At 37.0% G+C, this 23414-nt stretch overlaps 1 protein-coding gene across 5 annotated transcripts in view; it reads right to left on the bottom strand.

Moving 5' to 3' along the window:
- AGFG1 (ArfGAP with FG repeats 1) overlaps nucleotides 1-23414 on the bottom strand; it is a 70615-nt gene that overhangs the window by 27272 nt on the left and 19929 nt on the right. For all 5 annotated transcript variants that reach the window (XM_024740554.1, XM_024740553.1, XM_024740552.1 and 2 more), the window contains exon 3: nucleotides 319-434. In XM_024740554.1, coding sequence (XP_024596322.1) covers nucleotides 319-434 — 116 coding nt within the window. The remainder of the gene's footprint in view (nucleotides 1-318; nucleotides 435-23414) is intronic.

The following is a 23414-nucleotide window of genomic DNA, read 5'->3' on the forward strand; positions in this document are numbered from 1 at the left end:
TCTAGAGAAGCTAACAGGGATAGAGACGGTTTCTAAGGAAGAATCCCTAACTTCCCCCCAAAGGGTAGGAGTTCTGGTGATAAGAAACAGGCTACTGCTAGGCACAGATGAGTTAAGATAAAGCAGAAGTAAAGGTCTGTGGAAACCAAATTCAATAAAAAGCCAAAGTATAATGAGTAGCTACCTATTTCCTTATTCCCTATCTACCTGCCTACCTACTTATTTCCTTCCTCCTTCCTTCCTTCCTGTTATACTAATCTTACCCATAATTAATGTGATTTGGGGAGGCTTTGCTCTAAATACAAACTATTCACTCACCATCTTTTCTTTTCATATTTTTCTTGTAGGAACTCTTTCACTTTTTGTGGATCCCTGAAGTCTGGAATTGCTGAAGATCTATCATCAAATAATCCTAGCCAAATCTGTTTACAGACCTTTGGAAAGAATTAAAAAAACAGAAGTGTTAAATTCGACATCTTAACTTAATGAAATTTTAAGATAATTATGATTGTCTCAGAAAGATAACCTACTTAATTTTAATAATATTGCTTTCAATGAGGATATTTATCACAATGATCAATGAAGAAGCAACAAATGAAGGAACTAAATTTATTTTAATGTTACAGCATGCAGTAAAATCTTATCAACAGTATCACAAAGAACAGCTCCTCACAGGGAAACAAACAGTGAAATGGCATTTAAGAAGACCTCAGATTGTTTGGTCTTAAAATAATCATACACTGTAAACAATCAGCAAAGTCATGTAACCTTTATGAACCTCAGTTCCTTCACCCCGTAAAACAAACGAATTAGACCAGTGAGTGGCAATTTCCTGAATCCTTGACAAGTTTAAAAATCAACCAAAAAGAATAAATAAAAAGTACTAGAATCATAAGTAATTTGCTATTAAAGTATAACAAAACACAAATACAAGGCAGATACAACTCTAGCTTTATAATTACCTCCTATGCTTTTTTTTCCCCAATGGCTAAAAAATGAGAATCTGAGATTTAAGTTTTCAATAAAATCAAAGAAATGACATGATGCAGAACTCAAATAAGACACAAAACATAAAGAGAAGTATAAAGAAAAAATTTATAAGGTGGGCTTCATCAAAATTTACAACTCTTGCTCTTCAAAACAATTAAATGAAAAGGCAAGCCACCAACTGAAAAAAGGTAGTTACAAAATGTATAAAACCTTGAATTCTTAAAACTCAGTGATAAAACAGACCCCAAATCAGTATTTTTTTTAAAAGAGTGGGCAGAAAAGTTGGCCACTTCACCAAAGAAAGTATACAAATGGCAAATAAGCATCCCAACATCATTAGTCATGTAGAAAATGCAAATTTAAAATACACAGACCCCACTACACAGACACCCATACATACCACTAGAATGGCCAAAAACAAAAAGCCTAAAGAAAGGCAAAGCAAGGCTTTTTTTCATGAACTATGTTAATCAAAAATGCAATGGAGGGCTTCCCTTGTGGCGCAGTGGTTAAGAGTCCGCCTGCCAAGGCAAGGGACACGGGTTCGTGCCCCGGTCCGGGAAGATCCCACGTGCTGCGGAGCGGCTAGGCCCGTGAGCCATGGCCGCTGAGCCTGCACTCCGCAACGGGAGAGGCCACAACAGTGAGAGGCCCGCGTGCCGGGGGTGGGGGGAATGCAATGGAGAAAATGCTTCATTAGAATTTCCCCTAGAATAATTTTCTTTCTCTCCTCTATAGACCATTAACTCTCTTGTGCCATTTGTAAGTTTTTTTGATACATAAGAACTTTTGGAAGTTCTTATGAATGAAATGTGTATGATTATTGAGGTACTTGGTGTTTTGACAAATATTTATTACAGTCATCCAGAAATAACTATTCTAACCACCTCAAGTTACATTGGATGGTTATTTCTGAAATAATAACGGTTCTAGCCAGGAAAAGAAAAAAAGACTGGCCATATCATATGTTGGTGAGAATGTGGAACAACTACAACTCTCAAGAGTGTAAAAATGGTACAACCAGTTTGGAAGACAGTTGGTAGTTTCTTAAAAGTTAAACATATACCTACGATATGGCCCAGCCATCCTACTTCTAAGTATTTACTCAAGAAATATAAAGGCACATGTCCATACTCAGATTTGTACACAAATGTTCACAGCAGCTTTACTGCTAGTAACTCCAAACGGAAAACAACCCAAATGTCTATCAACAGGTGAATGGATTAATTGTGGAATATCCAAGTAAGATACTATCCAGCAATAAAAATGAACAAATTATTGACACAAGAAACTACGTGCATAAACCTCAAGACAATTATGCTGAATGACAGACCTCAGAACCACCCCCTACAAAGTACATACTATGTAATTCTATTCATTTAAAATCTTAGAAAATGTAAACTTATCTATGGTGATGGAAAGCAGATCAGGAGAAGCATTACAAAGGGGCACAAAAAACTCTTGGGGATGATGAAAATGTATGTTATCTTGTTACTGTAATGACAGTTTAACATATGTCAAAACTCAAATTGTACACTTTAAATATTTATTTATTATAATTTATTATAATTAATTATTCCTCAGTAATGCTATAAAAACACATCCACAAGTTTCTAAAATTATATTACTTTAAAAAATAACCAGTTGTAACGCTGTGAAAAGAAGGCAGTATCTAACTTCAAAAGCCTGACAAAGATTTGAGAAATCAGAGACAGAAAGGTAGCACCCTTCTCAAGCTTACGTCCTCACTGAAGTGGATAAGAGAGAAATAAAGATAGGAAAAAAGGATTCACCCTTTTCCTCTCTTATTATGTACCCCAAGCATGTTTCAAAACAGCATTTCTTGTGGTTCCTTCCTACTCCAGGCTCAGTACAGATACTACAAAGTCATTAAGGCAGTACAACTGACATAAGTGAGGCCTAGGTGACGGCACAATCTCATTATAAAAACATTTCAGTGGCAAAGCCCAAGAAGTTCAGATACCCAGGAACGGTAATGCAACTTATGCTAGAAATTCTATATAAACCCTGTAGAGGGCCAGCTTCTCCAATAAATATTTAGCTACTTTTAAAAAACCACATGATCCAAAAGTACACATGCACCCCAATGTTCACTGCAGCACTATTTACAATAGCCAAGATATGGAAGCAACCTAAATGTCCATCAACAGAGGAATGGATCAAGAACATGTGGTATATATATACAATGGAATACTACCCAGCCATAAATAAAGAATGAAATAATGCCATTTGCAGCAACATGGATGGACCTAGAGATTATCATACTAAGTGAGGTCAGACAGAGAAAGACAAATATCATATGTCACTCATATGTGGAATCTAATTTTTTAAATATGCAAATGAAGTTCTTTACAAAACAGAAACAGACTTACAAATATTGAAAACAAACTAATGGTTAAAGGGGAGGGGGGGATAAATCAGGAGCTTGGGATAAACAGACACACACTACTATATATAAGATAGATAACCAATAAGGACCTACTGTACGGCACAGGGAACTCTACTCAATGTTCTATGATAACCTATATGAGAAAAGAATCTAAAAAAGAATGAATATATGCATATGTATAACTGAATCACTTTGCTGTACATCTGAAACTAACACAACATTGTAAATCAACTATACTCCAATAAAATTAAAATATTAAAAAAAAAAACAGGGCTTCCCTGGTGGCGCAGTGGTTGAGAGTCCGCCTGCCGATGCAGGGGACACGGGTTCGTGACCCGGTGCGGGAAGATCCCACATGCTGTGGAGCGGCTGGGCCCGTGAGCCATGGCCGCTGAGCCTGCGCGTCCGGAGCCTGTGCTCCGCAACAAGGTCCGCGTACCGCAAAAAAAAAAAAAAAAAACCCACATGAGACTCTCCTTAGGAAAAGATTCTGTGGCTTTACAATTACATTCATAAAGCGAGAACTGGTAGTTTCTAATTGTTTTATTTTAAAAATTCCCAAGTGAGAAAACAAGAGAAATTTGCTCAAAGACTTATTAATTGTAATTGACAGAATTAGTTTAGGACACTTCATGACATTTAGTCTTTGTATTCCAAAACCCCTATTAACTAACATATACAATTTTAACTAAAAACAATTAATGAATAGTAAATAATAAACATATTGATACAAACAAATAAAAAGGAGATGGGTTAAAGACATCATAAAGTTACTGTCTTGGCACTCATCATGGGAATACAAAGCAAAGATGGAGTGCTTGATGATAAATTTTATACATATATGACATTAGCAGCCTGTAGGAGTCACTCAAAATTCTGTACTAACTGCTGGTGGTTCTGATCCTTCTCTGACAGGTCAAATTGCTAGAGAAAATCATTAAAACTCATTGCTTGGGTCCACTACAAATTCCTGCTATCTTACTATCAAAGTTCCATGATGTTGTTAGGCAGCTCTTATTTCTTCTGACTATGCTATCCCACAATAGCTATTTACTATATTGCTCAAAATCCTAACTATACCTGCCACTCTTGGCAGCTGAATTCTTACTCAAGTGAAGTGACTCTCAAAATGGGATTCCCCAATTTCCTGGACTGGCAGCATCAGTGTCACCTAGAAACTTGTTGTAAATGCAAATTTTTAGGAGCCACCCAAGACCTATGAAATCAGAACCTCTGGAGGTGCTACCCAGCAATCAAGCCCTTCAGGTGACTGTGAAATAGGCCAAAGTTTGAAAACTAATGCTTTAGTAAAATCTAGGCCAGCAAATGGAAACTTCCTTTCCATATAAGTACTATATATAGTTTTCAGCACTTCTCAAATTTACTTAGCCACTAAACCTCTTCTTGAACAAGATTCATTAAATAAAAAGTGTTCCAGAGATACATCTGGGAAAATGTCACAGTCCCTATCTCTTCTGATCCATTCACATTTTAGTCCCTGAAAAGTTGGCTTCTGCTCCTACCATTCTCCTACAACTGCTCTTTCAGGTTTGTAGATCTGCTGATAGGAAAGTATAAAGTTCTCCTTTCTCCATGTTTGTTTTGTTTTTTTTTTTTCTTTTAAAGTAAAATAATAAACACCATCAACTGAAAAGGGAGGGTTTTTCAGAACTGAATAAAAATGGGAGAGTGAACCAACTAAAACTGCAGGCAGCACTAAGGTTTTGAGGTCACAAGTATTTAAAGTGAAACTAGTCAAGACAGTGGTGTGTTTTCCACCAGTCTCATCTGGTTGTTTACGTACAAAGTAGGCAGAGTATTGGCTTTAATCAGGTAAAATACAACAGGAGTTAAAGTGAGTGGTTATAACAACAGAACACAGAATCAAAGCTAGGTTAAGAAAAATGAAAACACAGTAAGGATGATACACAACAAAGAAATTTAGCATCAGTGGACTGGAGGTCTCTCTTATGGTTGTCCCAGAACTGTTGGAGTATGAAATTAGAGGGAATGAGCTGGGAAGAGAGAAGCAATGATGGTCAGAGAACAGGATGCTTACACTTGAAATCTGAGAAGTAATACAGTTACTGATAAATAAAGTCTAAAACAGAAGTAAGGATTACTGGACATAAGAAGTCAAAGAATTCCAGAGGCTGAGTTATCTGTGTAGACACTGGGATTGGCAGAAATGGTTAACACTAGTGGAAGAAAGACACTCACTACGTGAAGTGCTGAAATCTATATTGAATGAGGGGCGCTAACTGGTATAACTGCAACAGGATGACAGAGCAAGTGATAAATTCTACTGGCAAGAGGAACACAGGGCTGCAGGCCTTGAAACATCACTGAGGAGCAACGAGGATACCTAAAAGCCATCATTTGAAAGGGCTGCATATATGATGGATTCATTTTGATGATCTCTCTGGAGAGGTGGATAATTAGTTTTAATTAGAGAATAATATTGTAGGTATGGTAGTTATGAGCCTAGACCAGGAAATCAGACTGCCTTAATGTGAATTCCAACTCAGGTAAGAGAACCTGCTTCACTGAGATGTTGGAAGGGTTAAATGAGTTAATATGTTGTCTACTCAGAACAGGTATATATAAGTGAATTTTAAATAGTATTAGTTATTCTTACTTTGGGGCCTGGTATCTTATGTGGTTTGCATTGGTGTGTTATGGGGTGATGAAGTAATAAGCAAGGACTGGGAAATACAGGCCTTACCAGAAACACAGGAAACTGCAGGTCTCTCTTCAGTCCTGCTGCAGATGGAATCAAAGTGGTCTTAATGGAACAATCACCCTCTCTGAACTACTATAGCACTTGTAATTCTCACATGAAACTTACCACAAACTGCTTATTATTAGAATTACTGAGCATGTGTCTCACCTACTTCTGAATTCCCCACAATGCTTAAAACAATGGGTTGTGCCATATTAAGTGTTCAGTAACCAGGCCAATGCTACCCAAAACCAGACCTTATGGAGGAATTAAAAATAAAATCACACATCAACCAACAGAATAAGTTCATGAAACTGTCAGAATAATTTTTCCCTTATTCTAGTGCTAATCCACTTTAGAATTGCAATCACAATAACCACTGACAGAATCTAAAATACTTTAAAGTATATTTATCAGTCAGGGCTGTGTTAGGAAACAGATGGCACACTGAATTTGGGTAATTTGAGAAGTTTAATAGAGACTGTTTAAAGCATAGGTAGGCTGTAAGGAAATCACAAGTGAGAGTATAGTGTCCCAGGGTTAGCAGCAGGAGGACCTACCACCACCCGTTGGCAGTGAAGGTAGAAGGAGAGGAAGTGGTTGGTAACCTTAAAACTAAGAGGGCTACTTGACGGGAGTTCTGACCTTCAATGAAAGGAGGCAGCCAGGCTACAGAAATCCCACATGAAAGAAGTTAAGAAAGTAAATATCTTAACCTTTCCCTCCTTCCTTTCTTTGGTCTGCTGACAACGTTCTCCATCAGCTTGAATGAACCCCCCACCCCCACCCTGCCAGAAGCCAGGAAGCAAGAAAGCCCATTTGCGTATCCAGACAAACCAGGTGCTTGGAGACAGAGCTAGAAGGGCAGCTGAAAGCTATGCAGCACTGAACCTAAATCATGATAGTAAATACATGCAGTGCAAGCAGTTTAACCAACTCAATTATGAACACCAAAAATAGGGAACATCCATACTAATTCTCAATTACTCACATATAAAAGGAAGAGTAAGAAAACAGTGTTGCATCCATCAGACAAATAGATATGAATAGAGATAACATGTTACAGTTTTATAATCCTCTCAGGGACAACAAAATAGAGTGGAAACTTGCTGGAATGGATACTTACCTTTAAGATCAGACAACCCCTTATTTTCATAAGAGATACAAAGAATAAACAATGTGACATGACCCTGCTTGCAACCTCTAGGTCCAAAGATATAAAAATAAGTAAAGGACAGAAAGAGTCTCTGGAAGTAGAGACTTTTTTCATTAAGCCAACCTATACACATCAACTAGAGTTCAGACTCCTTTCTGTCCTTTCTCTCCTCAGTAGAGAGATGGAGTGCCTTCTTCTGTAAGACATAATTACAGCAGTTAACAGTACTGCCCATAAAATATAGAAACAAATAGGAGACTTAAAGAACTGAAAAAATTCATGAGCAAGTAACTAACATCCACTTTTTGGAAGCAGAAATAAATATTAACATTAGAAGTTCTCTGGAGAGTTACGATAGACCTACACAAATTCTATCAGCAACATAACATTTTTCCCTAAAAGGGAAAACAAGGGTTTGTTTGGGTTTTTTTTGCCTTATTTTGTCCTAAAAACTAACAATCAGAAACAATCTCTCATATATATGTCATGATTTAAGTTAAATACTGAAAAAACAAGTACATTATTAAAATTTTCTACATTCACCCAAGTCTACATGAGCATGACTATGCTAGTATTTCTAGGTCAACAGCTGACAGGTATTTCTCAGTGATGACCTATCTATAAAGGATTTATACTCATTAATAGTGTTTAAAGAAATAACACTATCCATATGCCTTAAGCAAAGAAACAGATAGTCCTGCAATTATTTACATCTTTTGATGACTGTATGGTATATTCCATCTTAAAATTGGTTTTACAAAATGTTTTAGCAAGAATTAGAACATATGCAACTGAGTCACTGAAAACAGGCATGCACAAGCTGCATGTGCAGACCACCGAGACACCAGAGCCTTTGTGAACCAGACAGATAATTTGGGTATGTGAGGGAGTGTCAGATTTATGAGACATCAAATCCAATTTATTTAATCCTAGTTTGTTGTTGTTGTTTTTTAATTTAAGCACAAACTACTTTATAATGGCTTCCTCAGCCTAAGAATCAAATTCTTCATCACCACCTGTTTAGGCCCCATAGGATCTCAGGCCTGATTAATTCTCCAAACTCATCTTACATCATCGCTCTTTCCAGCCATAAAGTCTTCCCTGACCACCATTCCAAAGGGGTAACATTCCCCACACCAAAACTAATATACACGTTATCACAATGTATTATTTATTTTCACAGACCTTTATCTCACAACTTCTAAATGTAAATTTCACGTGGCAGGAACCTTCTCTCCGATTTGCCACTATCTGTATTCTCAGTGCCTGCCAAACATAGAGCAGACACTAAATAAATATCTGGTGCATGGGTGGAAGCAACTTCCTAACAGCCCTGAAATATATGTACAGTGGAAATTATCTTTTTTTCCCCTTCGTTCCGTCTAAAATATACATGCTGACCTAGAACATTCAGCTTACCAACTTACACAGAAGTAATAAATTCACTGATCCAAATTCTCAAATCAAATTTAGGCCAAAGGTTAGCAAATTACACCTCCCAGGCTAAATCTGGCCTACAGCCTGTGTTTAAAGCTGAAGTTTCATTGGAACACAGCCATGTCCACTTGTTTATCTATTGTCTAGGGCTGCTTTGCTAGGTAGTTGCAACAGAGACTGTATGATACAAAAGCCTAATATTTACTATCTGGCTCTTTATAGAAAAAGCTTGCCGATGCCTGAATTACATGCAACGTGGACTTACTATGATACCATCCCAGCATCCAAGAATAATAATGATTTAAATAGTATAATAAATAAAAGCCTGTTTTTGAGGTCTGTGTTATAATGTGCATGGGGAATAACAACAGAGAGATGAACATAAAATGAAAGAAGTCCTTCCCTGCAGGAAGAACTTTCCAAGAGTGAGGACTATCTAAGGGCCAATTTATTATACAAACCCATTCACTTGAGAATAAAGGAGAAAAGTACCAGAGTTTGAGTTTCAGGGAGAGAGTAACACTTTTCAAAATAACTGATAATTGGGGCTTCCCTGGTGGCGCAGTGGTTGAGAGTCCGCCTGCGGATGCAGGGGACACGGGTTCGTGCCCCAGTCCGGGAAGATCCCACGTGCCGCGGAGCGGCTGGGCCCGTGAGCCATGGCCGCTGAGCCTGCGCGTCCAGAGCCTGTGCTCCGCAACGGGACAGGCCACAGCAGTGAGAGGCCCGTGTACCGCCAAAAAAAAACCAACCTGATAATTACAAAGAAATAGAAAAGATAAAAGAAGAAAATATTTAGGATACTAGAGAGAAATTAAATGAAGTGGATATAGCAATAAACCTTAACTGCAAGTGTTTGTGAGTTGTGAAGGAGACCGGCAGATCTAATTCAAACACCTACGGTAAAAGTCAGTATATACAACTCACAGCACACTCCCATGCCTTGTTTCATTTAATGTCTCTAATGTCAGAATTGCATTCCAGGTAGGTTGCAAAGAACCAAAACTCAGCCACATTTGATCAGATAAAACAAGTTTATGCAAAGTGAACAGTAACACTTAAAACATGGGAACCTGCGCTGCAAACAGGAAGCCATCTGGGACCTAGGCAGTCTGATTACCTGTTTCCAAAGCCCTTCTCCACTCCCTGCCCCCTGCAAACACATAGTTTATCACTTTTGTTTCTCATACTATGTCTAATCCCTGCTCTTGCTTATCTTAGTACAATTTTTTTTTTCCTGTTTACTTGTTAAGACTGCACATGGCCCAACTACATACTGCCTTTTCGGTTAACTGATTCACGTTTTCAGTCCAGCCTCTGTGAACCTTAATTCAATTTCGTAAAAGAGAGAGGATCTGATTAGTCCCTGGCCCCTAGGGTTAGGCATCCATTCTTAGTCCAAACAGCTGTGTGTTTTGTGTGTTGTGTGTGTGTTTTGTGGTTTTCCCAGGAGAGGGAGCCTTCCCCCCTTTCTTCAGTAAGGAGCATGAGCTTGCTAAGCTGCCCCCCACTCCTAAACACACATCTATTCATGAATGTGCTTTATAAATTATAAACAGCTTTATAAACGTAAGATTTAGTATATTAGCAAAGGGACAAGTAATTTGGGGAAAGATTATCAACTGCCCTATTTTATCAAACTAAGATGACATATGTAAATTACCCTGTACCCGGTATTGCTCTGTCTTTCAATCTTGTATGCCATGGCTTTAGTAAGTTTCCATGTTTTAGCTAAATTTGCCAATTTTTACTTTTGTGATTTCTTCCATTGCTTTTAGTCTATAAAGTCTCCACACATTTAAATGTTAAATATGTAGTCAGCTAACCTTAAACACTACCATTTAGTTTTGCCTGCCTTTTAGTTATGAAATAATCTGTTATACAGAAAAGTTGCAATTGTAGTGGAAAGAAGTCCCATGTACTGTTTACCTAGAGTCTCTAAGATTAACATTTGCTTTATCATTCTCTCTCCAAAAAAAGTTTTGGAACCATTTAAATTACAGACATGAACCTTTTACCTCTAAATGTGTATCTCCTAAAAATGAGGACATTCTTTCCTATAACCGTAACACAATTATCAAAATCAGGAAATTAACACTTTATACTATTACTATCTAATCCACAGACTAACCATTATCTTAACAGTATCCTTAACAGCAAATGGAAAAAGTTCTCCTGGTACAGTATCCATAACTGTCTTGTCTCCTTTAATCGGGAACCATTCCTTAGTCTGTTTTTGTCTTTAATGACCTTGACATCTCTGAAGAGTACAAGTCAGTTATTTTATAGTACGTTCCTTAATTTAGGTTTCCTCATAATTACATTTATGTTACGCATTTTGGGAAGGAATACCACGTAAGTGATGTTGTATCCTTCCCAGTGCATCATATCAGGAAGCACATGATGTCAGTTTGTCCCATTCCTGGTGATGTTAACTTTAATCACTTGGTTAAAACAATATAGGCCAGATTTCTCCACAGTATAGTCACTATTTTTCCCCTTAAGATTAGTAAGTATCTTGTAGGGAAATACTTTGAGACTACTTTCTATATTTTTATGGCTTCCTAACTCTAAAATTTTTCTAAAACTTATCTTGGCGTACCATGTCAGTTAACATTCTAATTGATTCTCCATTTATTGAATAATGAATTCCTTCCACAGCACACTGATGAACTTAATTTATTTTATAATAACTTCATATACATATTTAATATACATAAGGATTATAGTATATCTCAGGATCTAGTCTACAGATCTAGTCTACTAGGCCCTGCACTAGCTTCAGATTACTGTAATTAATTACTTCAAGTTTACATTACAAATTACTGCCTATAAACATAGAGACACATTTAGTATCTACTAGAGCCAATCCTATTTACTCCTTGCTTTATAAATTCTTTCCAGCTAGTTTTACTTTTTTTGAGCTTTTGGATAAACTTTAGAACCATTTTCTAAAATGGTATTAAAAAAAAAAAATTCCCACCAACGTTTTGGTTCCATTTGTTCTAAACTTAATTTGTGAAGTCTCTTAAAGCAAAGCATTCTCATTCCCTAAGACAGTATGAATCTGATAAGCAAGCTTGCCAAGAAGGAAAAATTACCAAAGGTTCATGTTTCTCTCCCTACAGGGCAAGTTTTACATTTTTTACATTTTTCAGAATATAACAAGAATAAACACAGAGGTGAGCAAGGGAGAATGGGCAAGTTGGTCTGATACTTCATTTAGAACTGAATATTAAGAAGTTTTATTTACTTGTCTTGATATGAAGTAAGAACTGTTCGTGGATTACCAATGGTTTAGGGATAGCATCAATACCAGAGCACCACCTCTAGCACGAACACTACTCATCCACTGTTTAGCTTCGTCTAAGGCTCAGTAATAGTGACTGATTTGGACTGACATTCTATTGTCTGGTTGTCCTGGTGACTGAAGGCATGCATTTGCCAGGCACTCGACTAAGGTTGGGAATGTAGCCCTTGGCAAATGAACAGAGATTAACTGGCCCAAATGCAAAACAAGTCTCTGAAGTAAACGTGATCTGTACCATATTCTACATATATCAATCATGAGAAGAAGAAACATTTAGTTTTCTTTGAATATCTGCAAATAGACAGATGGCTCACAGGTTAATATAAGAAGAGGAAAAGGAAAATTTAGGGAAAGCTCTTCTAAGTAAAAATGAGATTTGCAGAAGTTATAGTAGGTTTCCAAAACAGATTATCTCATTGTCCAAAGGGGACAACTGAACATCAACAAGAATAACTGCTACTGACTGAAATAAGTCAAATAAACAATTTCACAGTGATATATATATATGACCAATTTATTGTATACACACACACACACACACACACACCCCCTGATTGGTCACTGTGGGAGATGCTACAGAACTAACTCATTTTGAAAACAGTTAAATGTTGAGGACCATAAATGGCTTTGTTTATGTGCACTCTACTGATATTTATGAGAAACAGTTTTAATGTACTTTTTTTTTTACTTCTTGGAAGCTTTATTGAGATATAATTTGTATAACATATAATTCACCTATTTAAAGTGTACAATTTAATGTGTTTAGTACACATTAAAATTGAGCCACCAGCACAGCTCAATTTTAGAACATTTTTATTATTGTCTAAAGAAATCCCATATCCATTAGCAGTCGCTCTACATTACCCCTACTCCCACATCCTAGGCAATATTAATGTACTTTTAACAGCAATAAAACTATTGTATGTTAATGTAACTAACTTTTAATTGTAAAAATAGCTATATTTTCTAGAGTAAAAATTAGTGAGAAGAGTGGCACTGCTTTATATTTTTGCAAATTTCATTAATACCTGTTTAAATAGAAGACAGCTGATTTCTGATCAGCTTCTGCATTGTTATGTTATGTAGCTTCTGGAAAACTCCACTGTATAATCATGAGACTGGGAGTAAATACAGCAAATCAAGTCTTAAAATTATTATTAAAAAAATTTTGACCTCAGAGAACCCCTGTAAAGGTCCCAAGGATCCCCTTACAGGTTCCCAGACTAAGTTATCACCATTTTACAATCCCTACTAATGGACGTAGGCATAGAGTATCAGCCACCCCCTCTCAACACAGACAAAAACACAAAAATGTGTTTCTCCACAAAAGAACACACCATCTAACCTATGAAACACTGAGTCTTCCCTCTTCCCCCAGTTAAATGTGAATCTTAGGAAGCTACTAGATCCGACTATCAATTTATAGGGAACTGAGATGACAGAGGAACACTGACACTGCATGGATGGAATCAGCAAAATCGTGATAGTGGGACACTACTGAAAAATGACTGAGCTGAGAGAAGGAAAAAGGGAGCGGGAGAGAGAATAGGAGTAAATAACTGAAGGGGAAACTTATAGAATAAAAAAAAAAGTTAAAAGACAAGCAGAGCAGGTTCCACTTCCAGTAACGTCAGTGTAGCTCAAATTAAAACCCAGCTCCCAGAAATTAACAACTATAAACTCAGCACACATTATAAGAATTATCAGAAGACACTAGAAAGCAACCACAAGGTAAACAGATTCTGGAGAAGAGTCAACACCTGTAAGAAAGAAACAGCACTAAGTATCTACTCTTTTTTTAAAGATCATCATTTGAAAGCAGACCTCTGCCAAGCAGAGCTGCCAAAACTCAAGGAGAAATCCACAAATCTAAAAGGTTAAAGACAGAGTGCACAACCACAGCACCTGTAAAGTGAAGGGTATGTCCAAGAAGGGAGAGCTGCAAAACTTGCATAACAACTTTGCACAAATCTCTGGCTCACCCTTGATCGAGGAATGTACAAGGACAATTCAAAGCAGTTCAATTAAGGACTAAAAGAACTGAACAGAGATTTCAGCTGGCTCCCACCAGGAGAGGCAGAGTTTGCTAAAGTAAAAAGTGAGCAAAACAAACAAAACCAATAATTCCTGGACAAACAAGACAGAACCCAGAGGCTCTACAACCTACCATTTGCTGATGCTCTAGATATAATCTAAAATCACTAGATACACAAGAGAGTGTGATCCATAATCAAAAGACAAGGCAATCAGTAGGTCCTTGTTGATTATCTATTTTATATATTGCAGTGTGTATATGTTAACCCCAAGCTCCTAATTTATCCTTCCCCCTCACCTTTCCCCTTTGGTAACCATAAGCCTGTTTTCTAAGTCTGTTTCTGCTTTGTAAGTAAATTCATTTGTAACATTTTTTTAGATTCTACATATACTTGATATCATATGATAAGTCTTCTGACTTACTTCACGTAGTACAATAATCTCTAGGTCCCCCATGTTTGCTGTAAATGGCATTATTTCATTCCTTTTTATGGCTGAGTAGTATTCCATTGTGTATATGTATCACATCTTTATTCATTCATCTGCTGATGAACACATGTTGTTTTCATGCCTTGGCTATTGTGAATAGTGCTTCTATGAACATAGGGATGCATCTATCTTTCTGAATTATAGTTTTGTCTGGATATATGTCGAGGAGAGGAATTGCTGGATCATAGGACAACTCTTATTTTTAGCTTTTTGAGGAACCTCCATACTGTTTTCCATAGCAGCTGCACCAATTTACCTTTCCACCAAGAGTGTAGGAGGGGTCCCTTTTCTCCATACCCTTTCCAGTATTTTTTATTTGTAGAACAAAAAAAGCATTCTTAATTATTTTCTTTATACGAGTATGAATAAAAATCAAAACAGTGGTTGCCTCTGGAAAGGGGAGGGACTGAACAGGAAGAGATGTTAGGGGAACTCTGGGGGAATGATGGTCATGTTCTATATCTTTATAGGACTTTGGGTTACCAAACTGGATACATTTATCAAAACTCTTCCAAAGGTACAATTATGACTTTTACATTCACTGTGCATAAATTATACCTCAAAAAAATCTTAACAAATATCGCATTCTAATTAATGATATATATAAGATTTTAGGGGTGATATGAACTAATGTTTGCAAATTACTTTGAAATGCAAGAAAAATATAAGGAGGATGACCAAATGGAGACTGATATTTGCTAGTGCAAATACAGCACCGTGTTTAATGTGCCTGCATAATTTTTAAAGTTTTATGTATTTCTCATAATAAAATGTTGAGAGGTGAGGGGGCAGAAGACAGCCAAATATGGCCATCGTGTTGTGGCTTTGAGCAGACTCTGCCAGGGACAAGATCTTGCTATGGCCATCCGTGAGAGGGGGGTATGAGAGACAACTTAGCAGATAACCCAACCAGGCCCCCCTCAAGCAGAGCAGCTACAGTGCTCACACTACCAGGAGACCTTGCTCACCTTCAGTAAGACTTATGGCACCATACTGCAGTTAGGTGGCACAAGGCAGGACAGGTTCTGGTGCCAGAAGATGACTGCTCACAGCCACCCCATCCTTGGAAAAATCCTAGCATCACAGGCCAGTAAGAGATCATCCCTGGGGAACTGGTGGAGCCCATGGTCTAGGAGAAAACTGACAAAAGATACCATCTAAATCTCTAAGAAGTTCCTGCCGGGCATGGCCTATGGCTACTACTACCCAAAGATGATCCTGCCTGTGCAGGATGGCTTGAATTTCATGAAAAAGAACCAAAAAACCTTCGATGTCGTCACCAATTCGTCAAAAATCTATGGCCCCAGAGCTTTTCTTAAGTTCCTTCTTACCAGCTCATAAAGCACCCTGCATCCAGATGGAATCTTCCGTTGCCAAGATGAATGCCAGTTGTTGGTTGTTGGTTGGTCCTAGCAACCAACTAGCATTCCTGCTCTATAGTAAGAACCCAACATTGATTTTCAGCAGCCTGGTAGCAGGTGACACTGGAGCAATGGAAGACACATGTGAAAGACTACAACTCAGATATGTACCAGGAGAACTTGTACTGTGAGTTTGAGTGCAAAGCTTGGAATTCACCTCAACTGCTATGATTTCCCAGGGACTTGAGCTGGAAGGGCCCCCAGTTACAGTGTATCCAGCCCCAGAGTAACCACCTGGTCTGAGACCCCCACTGTCCTGGCACAAACCTGACTCTATCCCACAGACCAAGTGGTACAGGCCCCAGGAAGTTGCCTGGTCCCAGCCAGGCCTAGGCAGGCCAAAGTCTGACCCATCTAGCCTCCAATCCTTTGTCAGAGTTTCAAAACCCATATTAACCATTCATAACATGTGAGCCTTACTTGCATCTCTATTCAAACATATGCTTAAGGGAAGAGAAAAAAGGAAATTTATGAAATAAAAGGAAACTTGAACACTGGCTATGTAATTAGATTACTATCAGTTTCTATGGATATGATAACGATATGGAGTTATATATTCTTTTAAAGTCCTTTTTTAGAGATAACATCTAGTTCCTGAATTTACAGAGGAAAATTGTATGTCTCAGATCTGCTTCACATAATAAAAAAGGGACAGGAGTTTGGTACATTATTCTGTCTACTGTGTAGATATATGAGCAGCTCCACAACAAAAAGTTTAAAAAAGAACAAAAAGAATGAATAATTTTATATTTAATTTAAAAAAAAAAAAAAAAAGATAACATACTTAAATGGCAAGAAAGAACGAACCAAAAGCTGAGAGATGAGAGGAAGCTAGAATGGCTGAAGCAGAGAGTTAGAAGGAAATAAATAATATGACCTGGGATACAAATGCAATAAAAAGTTAAATAAATGCTCAGAGTAGTTACAAACTACCGTCCAGCTCCTTCTACAATACTCCTGAGTTTTCAGTCATCACTCAGAAAGATCAACAAGCTACAATATGTACAAAACAAAGATCACATTTCCAACATTCTTTTTGTTAATTAGTATCATTAGATATTTCTCTGAAAGCCAACAACTAATATCAAAGAATGCACTCTGAATATTTTAAAGATTACTATGTCATTACTGATTTGATTCAGCAGAATTTTTAGAAACTTAACACCTTGCCTTTCTTTCAAAATAGAGGCCAGACTTTAAAATATGCGTTTCTTCATAAATATGCAGAAGTTAAACAAATAGCCTCTTTAATACAGAACATGCTTCGATATTTTAGCTAGATGGTTTTAAACCTCAAATATCTCACTAGGAAGCTAGTCTCTCAAATAATTACATATTTTTAGTTAAAATTTTTTGAAATGGTACTATTATTATTGAATTAACTTTTCATACTGATTAATACCATCATATTGACTGTAATTCTGCAAAAGTCTCCCTAAACTAAATTCAGTTCAAAGCACACCATTTTCCTATATACTTTTTTCCCCCTGAGCTTAGAAGTCAATGAAAAAGTACATTTGCACTTAAAACTGACATCTTACATCTACATAATACATCAGTTTTCAAAATGTTTTCACATGTACTACCTTCAAATCAACCTCATCAAATAGGCAGGATAGGTACTTCCCATAGTGTACAAAGGAAAATGAAGCTCAGGGAAAAGTAGTTTCCCCAAGGTAACAAGGCTTATCAATTAGTGGTGCCGAAACTAGACCACAGATTATTTTGAGTCTAGACTGGATGGAGCCTTTAGTTACTGTACTGGTTCTCTCAAAAGGTGGTCTGTAGCCATCAGCAATAGAATCACATGGGGCTTCTGGCTGAAAATGCAGACAGACACTCCTCTGCCCCACCCCACACCCAGGGTCAGAATCTCTGAGGAGTAAAGCCCAGAAATTTTTACAAATATAATAATAATAAAATAAAACAAAATTTAAAATAAACACATTTACATATATGTACACACACACACATTGATACATTCTCACTGCTCTAGGTATAATGAAGAAATATATAAGATTATGCCATGGAAATGTCTATAATGTTTTGAGGGTAATAAGACCAATACAGAAGAAACTATGAGAGCAATAAAAAAAAAATTGTGTAAAATCTTAGAGTCAATGCTATATTTTAAAAAAAAAAGCTTAAAGTATGGGGGGCAGGGGGGTGTCAGTCCCTGTGGGCTAAAATACTCCTGAAAGACTTGATGGAAGGGTAAAAACTTTGATAGGTCTTGAAAAACAGATTCAGGATAAATGATTCAGCTTGAGCAAAATGGCAAGAAAAGTGGGATACAGAAACCACTGGCGTTCAAACATTTCTATTGGTAATGAAGCAAGAAAAAGATTAACTAGGAAAAGAAGCAAGGTTATAAAAGAATTTATATTGAGAGCTGAAAACTTCGGAATTCCATAGACCAGGAGTCTATAATCAACCACCTGCAGAGCAAATTTGGGTCACTGGCCTATTTTTGTACTGCCCCTGATCATTTGGTTTATGCATATTTAAAGGGTTACTTTTTTAAGATTTTTTCTAACAAGAATATACAACAGAGACTGTATGTAGGTGGCCTTCAATATTTACCATCTGGCCATTTACAGAAACACTTTTGCCAACCTCTGTACAGACAGCAAAGTAACTGTAGACCCTGGATTAACGAGTATGTAACTTAACTCTGCCACTCAATAATATTTAATATGCTGTTACTAAAATAACTGCCAAATTTTACTAATATTATTTAAGCTCAGCATATAATTAAAATGCTCCAAAGAGTTTAAATACATAACCTAAAATTAATGTAAATGATGCTACTGTATTCTAAGAAAACTGAAAAATTCCCCTAATGAAACCACTCTGAACAAAAAGTCAAAAAAAAATATTGATAATCCTTCTATACCTTCTACCATCTTAGATTCTGATTCAACAAACATCTGAATATCTATATTATTCTATAAGAAATATGCTGGGAGGGCTTCCCTGGTGGCACAGTGGTTGAGAGTCCGCCTGCCGATGCAGAGGACACAGGTTCATGCCCCGGTCGGGGAAGAACCCACATGCCGCAGAGCGGCTGGGCCCGTGAGCCATGGCCGCTGAGCCTGTGCATACGGAGCCTGTGCTCCGCAATGGGAGAGGCCACAACAGTGAGAGGCCCGCGTGCCGCAAAAAAAATAAGAAATATGCTGGGAACTTTCACAGGTTGCTTGAGTTCAAATTATTCTAGCCTTTCTATATTAAGACACTGTTATTATTTTACACTTGTAGAAAGTGAGGCTCAGAGGCATCTTGTCCATCGTTCCCATCCTTCCAAGTCCAAATCCAATCCTTTCTGCACAAGACCACTGCACTTCAAGTACTCTTTTAATAGGCCCAGCCCAAATTTTATTAATTTCCCTAGAGAGCTGCAGTTTGGGTTAAGATTGTTTAGTTTTTAATCAAACTTAAAAGAAATGAATACAACACTTTGAAACTACCTGACAGTTCCATGCCCTGATTCAGGATTAATTCAAAAGCTCATTGTCTTTACTATGATAATGGCCTACGGGCTCTTTCTGATATTGGTCTTCTACTTTACAGAGTCCACTGTTCTGTATTGAGAATGACCATCACTTATTACAAGTTTATAAGACAGGATGGTTTAGGAAATAACCACTAGTGTCCTGTTTAACAGCATAATAGATTGAGTGTAACATATCACAAAATGATACCTGAATATTCTAGCAAAACTGTCACAGCATGTGAATTTGGAACTTTAAATTTTTTAGGTATCAAAATATTTTTCTTTGTGGCAATGCTTGTTTCTGATTATAAAATAACTCCAATCTTCCCAAAGATGCAATTTAACTACACTAAAGGCCTAAACAGCTGTCTCATAAAATAAAGCCTATTTAAGCCATAAGTATAACTTCTTGAAAAAAACTGTCTGCATAATCCCAAGCATTTACAACTCTAAACTGAAGCCCTTTCTCACTCTTATACCAAAATGGAACTCAAAAAAATTATTTTTACTGTCTCTCTCCCCTAGTAGACTGTAAACTTTACCTGAGGGCACGAATCATAGACAGTATCCCTAGCACCCAAAGACAATCCCTGGCACATGGTAGATGATTAATAAATCTCTGCTTCAAGAATGAAGTATGGGGCTTCCCTGGTGGCGCAGTGGTTGAGAATCTGCCTGCCAATGCAGGGGACACGGATTCGAGCCCTGGTCCGGGAAGATCCCACATGCCGCGGAGCAACTAGGCCCGTGAGCCACTACTACTGAGCCTGCGCATCTGGAGCCTGTGCTCCGCAACAAGAGAGGCCGCGACAGTGAGAGGCCCGCGCACTGTGATGAAGAGCGGCCCCTGCTCGCTGCACTAGAGAAAGCCCTCGCACAGAAACGAAGACCCAACACAGACAAAAATTAAAAATAAAAAATAAATAAATTTAAAAAAAAAAGAATGAAGAATGAATCAATTATGAATGTTAACCAGGGAAAAAGCACACCTTACCTTATGGGTCTACTGTTTAAGAAGGATTATTTTAAAGCTTTAGCTTCTGGGTTGGGGGTTATTTTTTTTAATCTAGCATAAAGATGATCAAATACTGTCAATGAATGCATGATTTTATTTCTACATGTAGATTTTATGCCTGTGGAGCATCAGCAGTAACCCTTTTACTCTCAGTCCTGAAACATAATTAGGAAGATTAATTTATTACTAGAAAAGAAAAACTGTATGGTTCAAAATAAAATTACTTCTACATTTTCCTTTTACTGAATTATCTATAGCACTGTTAGCCAGCCTTCCTTCCATTAAGTTTGATAATCAGAAGTTAACCCAATAGTGAAATTCCTTCAACTAGAGGACCATGGTTGACCCACAACATCATAAAAGAGGACATATGGAGCAAACCACTAAAGATTTTCTTTAAGTAACATCATGATACAAAAGAAAGCATTATAAGATAAATATGTGGAAATTTTTTGTGAAATATCTGACTTTTGGAAAAAATGTCAACACCAATAAACACAAAGTGCTTTGTTATAAAATATTTTACTAACATCTGGCAAGTATGTTCTATATCCTGATAATGTACGTATCTCCTCCAATGAACACACTGTAGGAGTCTAAGAATTCTAAAGTAATATTCAAGTAACTTGTAAACTACATCTGTAGATATTAATATGTTATAAACATCAAGGGTGTCCGTGATACATATTTATAAATACTAATAACATCATCTGCTTACCACAGCTACCAACTCAGACCAATTCAGATGTACTTTATTAATGACTCAAATGCCGTGAGTGGTGCTGCCATCAGTTTTGTGACTTGCCAAAAACAGTCAACAATTCTTAGTAAAGTTCTCAATGAAAAGTGAAATCTTTCCCAGATATACAAATGTGTCAAGTCACTGCATCGACGGTCTCAATTAATGGCTTCCTGTATCCAAGCCCTCTGCCCTGTAACTTGGTAGTCCCCTCCCACACTTGATTCTGGACTTGGCAGCATGACTTCTGGCAATAAGTTGTTCACGACTATTAATGAAAGCATATAAAACAGATTTAAGTTATACATGCAGACCGACTGTAAAAAGCTTTTTCCCACTTATAAAGGTCTGGAGGAACATCCAAAGCATGTGGAATATAGGTTAACTCTATTCAACACCTTGTGAATCATCCAGCAACCATGGTGCTTGTCTGCTTAAGCCAGCAACGTTCCCTAATCGTTAACAACCAAACATGCCCCTCAGAACGTTAAAACTTCCTCATAGGGGTAGAAGATCCAAGACTTCTGGCAGTTAATATACTTTTTGATCTTTTAACTTCAGGCATGAACCCATTCATGCACAAGATGTATGACAGTACCTTCTTTTTAATCCAAAATTTATATGATTGAGTATGGTCCTTTTCAGACTACTGAGAGACAACACACACTGCAAATATGGCAACATAATTTGAAACGAAAAATAAAGATCTGTATTTTTTCTCTATGCATGTTATACTTAAGATTTAAATGTTTAAATAAGATAAACTGATAATAAAGCACTTGTACTTCAAGTCTATAGTTTTTTATTAAGTTGTACCAATCATCCTGCATTTCATGATATCAATCTTCACCTTCTATACATCTCTTGAAATTTTAAGAACACAGATATTGCTAATATTGTAAAGAATCAAATATACCTAGTCCAATACTTTGGTTCTAAGATGTCCTTAGGGACACAAGAAAGTATGCTTTCCTCCCTTAACAAGTAATTAAATGGTTGGTACACTTTCTAGCAGTAAGAACCATTGCAAATTTCTCTTTTTCTTTGTGCACTGTGTTTGCTCTGCCTGCAATATCTTTTCCTGCCAGCCTAAGTCCTAGTCACCCTCAAAAGCCAGCAAATGTTCAGCCCCCCTCCGTGAGATCTTCCCAATCCTCTCCTTTTCACCAACAGATTGAGTCCCTCCTTCCACATTACTTCTGAAACTTCTTATTCTTTACCATTAATTATCTAACACACTGTTGTAATTATTTGTTACATACCTGTCTCCCAAACTAGACCATGAGCTCTATGTCAGCTAAGCCTATGTGACATTTCTATAACTGTATCCAAGTACCTAGTACAGTGACTGCCATGGTGAGGGCTTTCAATGTCTTATTAATTTGCATGACTCTTTGTAGGATTTAACATTCATAAATCCATTCCAGTCATCTCTATTGTTTGTATTTTGTTTCTACTGTTTGATATAATGAGTTACCTAAAATTTCTTTTCATATATTCTAAATTTATTTTGATATTACAGCCTTAATAACTTCCTTCAGAAATCCTGTCATATGCAACAGCATGGCTGAACCTTGAGAACATTATGCCAAGTGAAATAAGCCAGTCACAGAAGAGCAGTACTACATGACTCCACTTAAATGAGGCATCTAAAACAGTCCAACTCACAGAAGCAGAAAACAGAATGGTGGTTGCTATTCAATGGGTATAAAGTTCAGTTATGCAAGATGAGTAAGTTCTAAAGATCCATTTACAACACTTTGCCTATAGTTAACAATACTACATTTTACACTTAAAATTTTTTTAAGAGAGTACATCTCATATCAAGTGTACTTACCACAATTTCAGGAACAAAAGGTCCTTCAATCGTAGTATTCTGGAACCAGTCTCCACCTAATCTTATCTACTGACAGGTTTGAATGTTTTTTACTTACTTCTCCAATGCATTGTTTGTTATCTTTCCAGTTCTACTACTCTGACTTTATCTACTGTCAGTTGATTTTTAATCTAAGAACAGATAATATTTTTTCATTTCTGACTCCATTCTGATGTCCAAAATTTTGTATAGAAGGCCAAAATTCTAAGGAAGTAATTTAAAATATGCACTGCTAGGCTAATCCCAAACTTTACACAAATAGTTCAAATTGTCTTTTAATCCAAAAATACATTTCTACACTAACTGTCATTACACACCT

This window comes from Neophocaena asiaeorientalis, unplaced genomic scaffold (genome assembly GCF_003031525.2).
Source record: "Neophocaena asiaeorientalis asiaeorientalis breed wild unplaced genomic scaffold, Neophocaena_asiaeorientalis_V1.1 scaffold388, whole genome shotgun sequence".
NCBI lineage: Eukaryota > Metazoa > Chordata > Mammalia > Artiodactyla > Phocoenidae > Neophocaena > Neophocaena asiaeorientalis.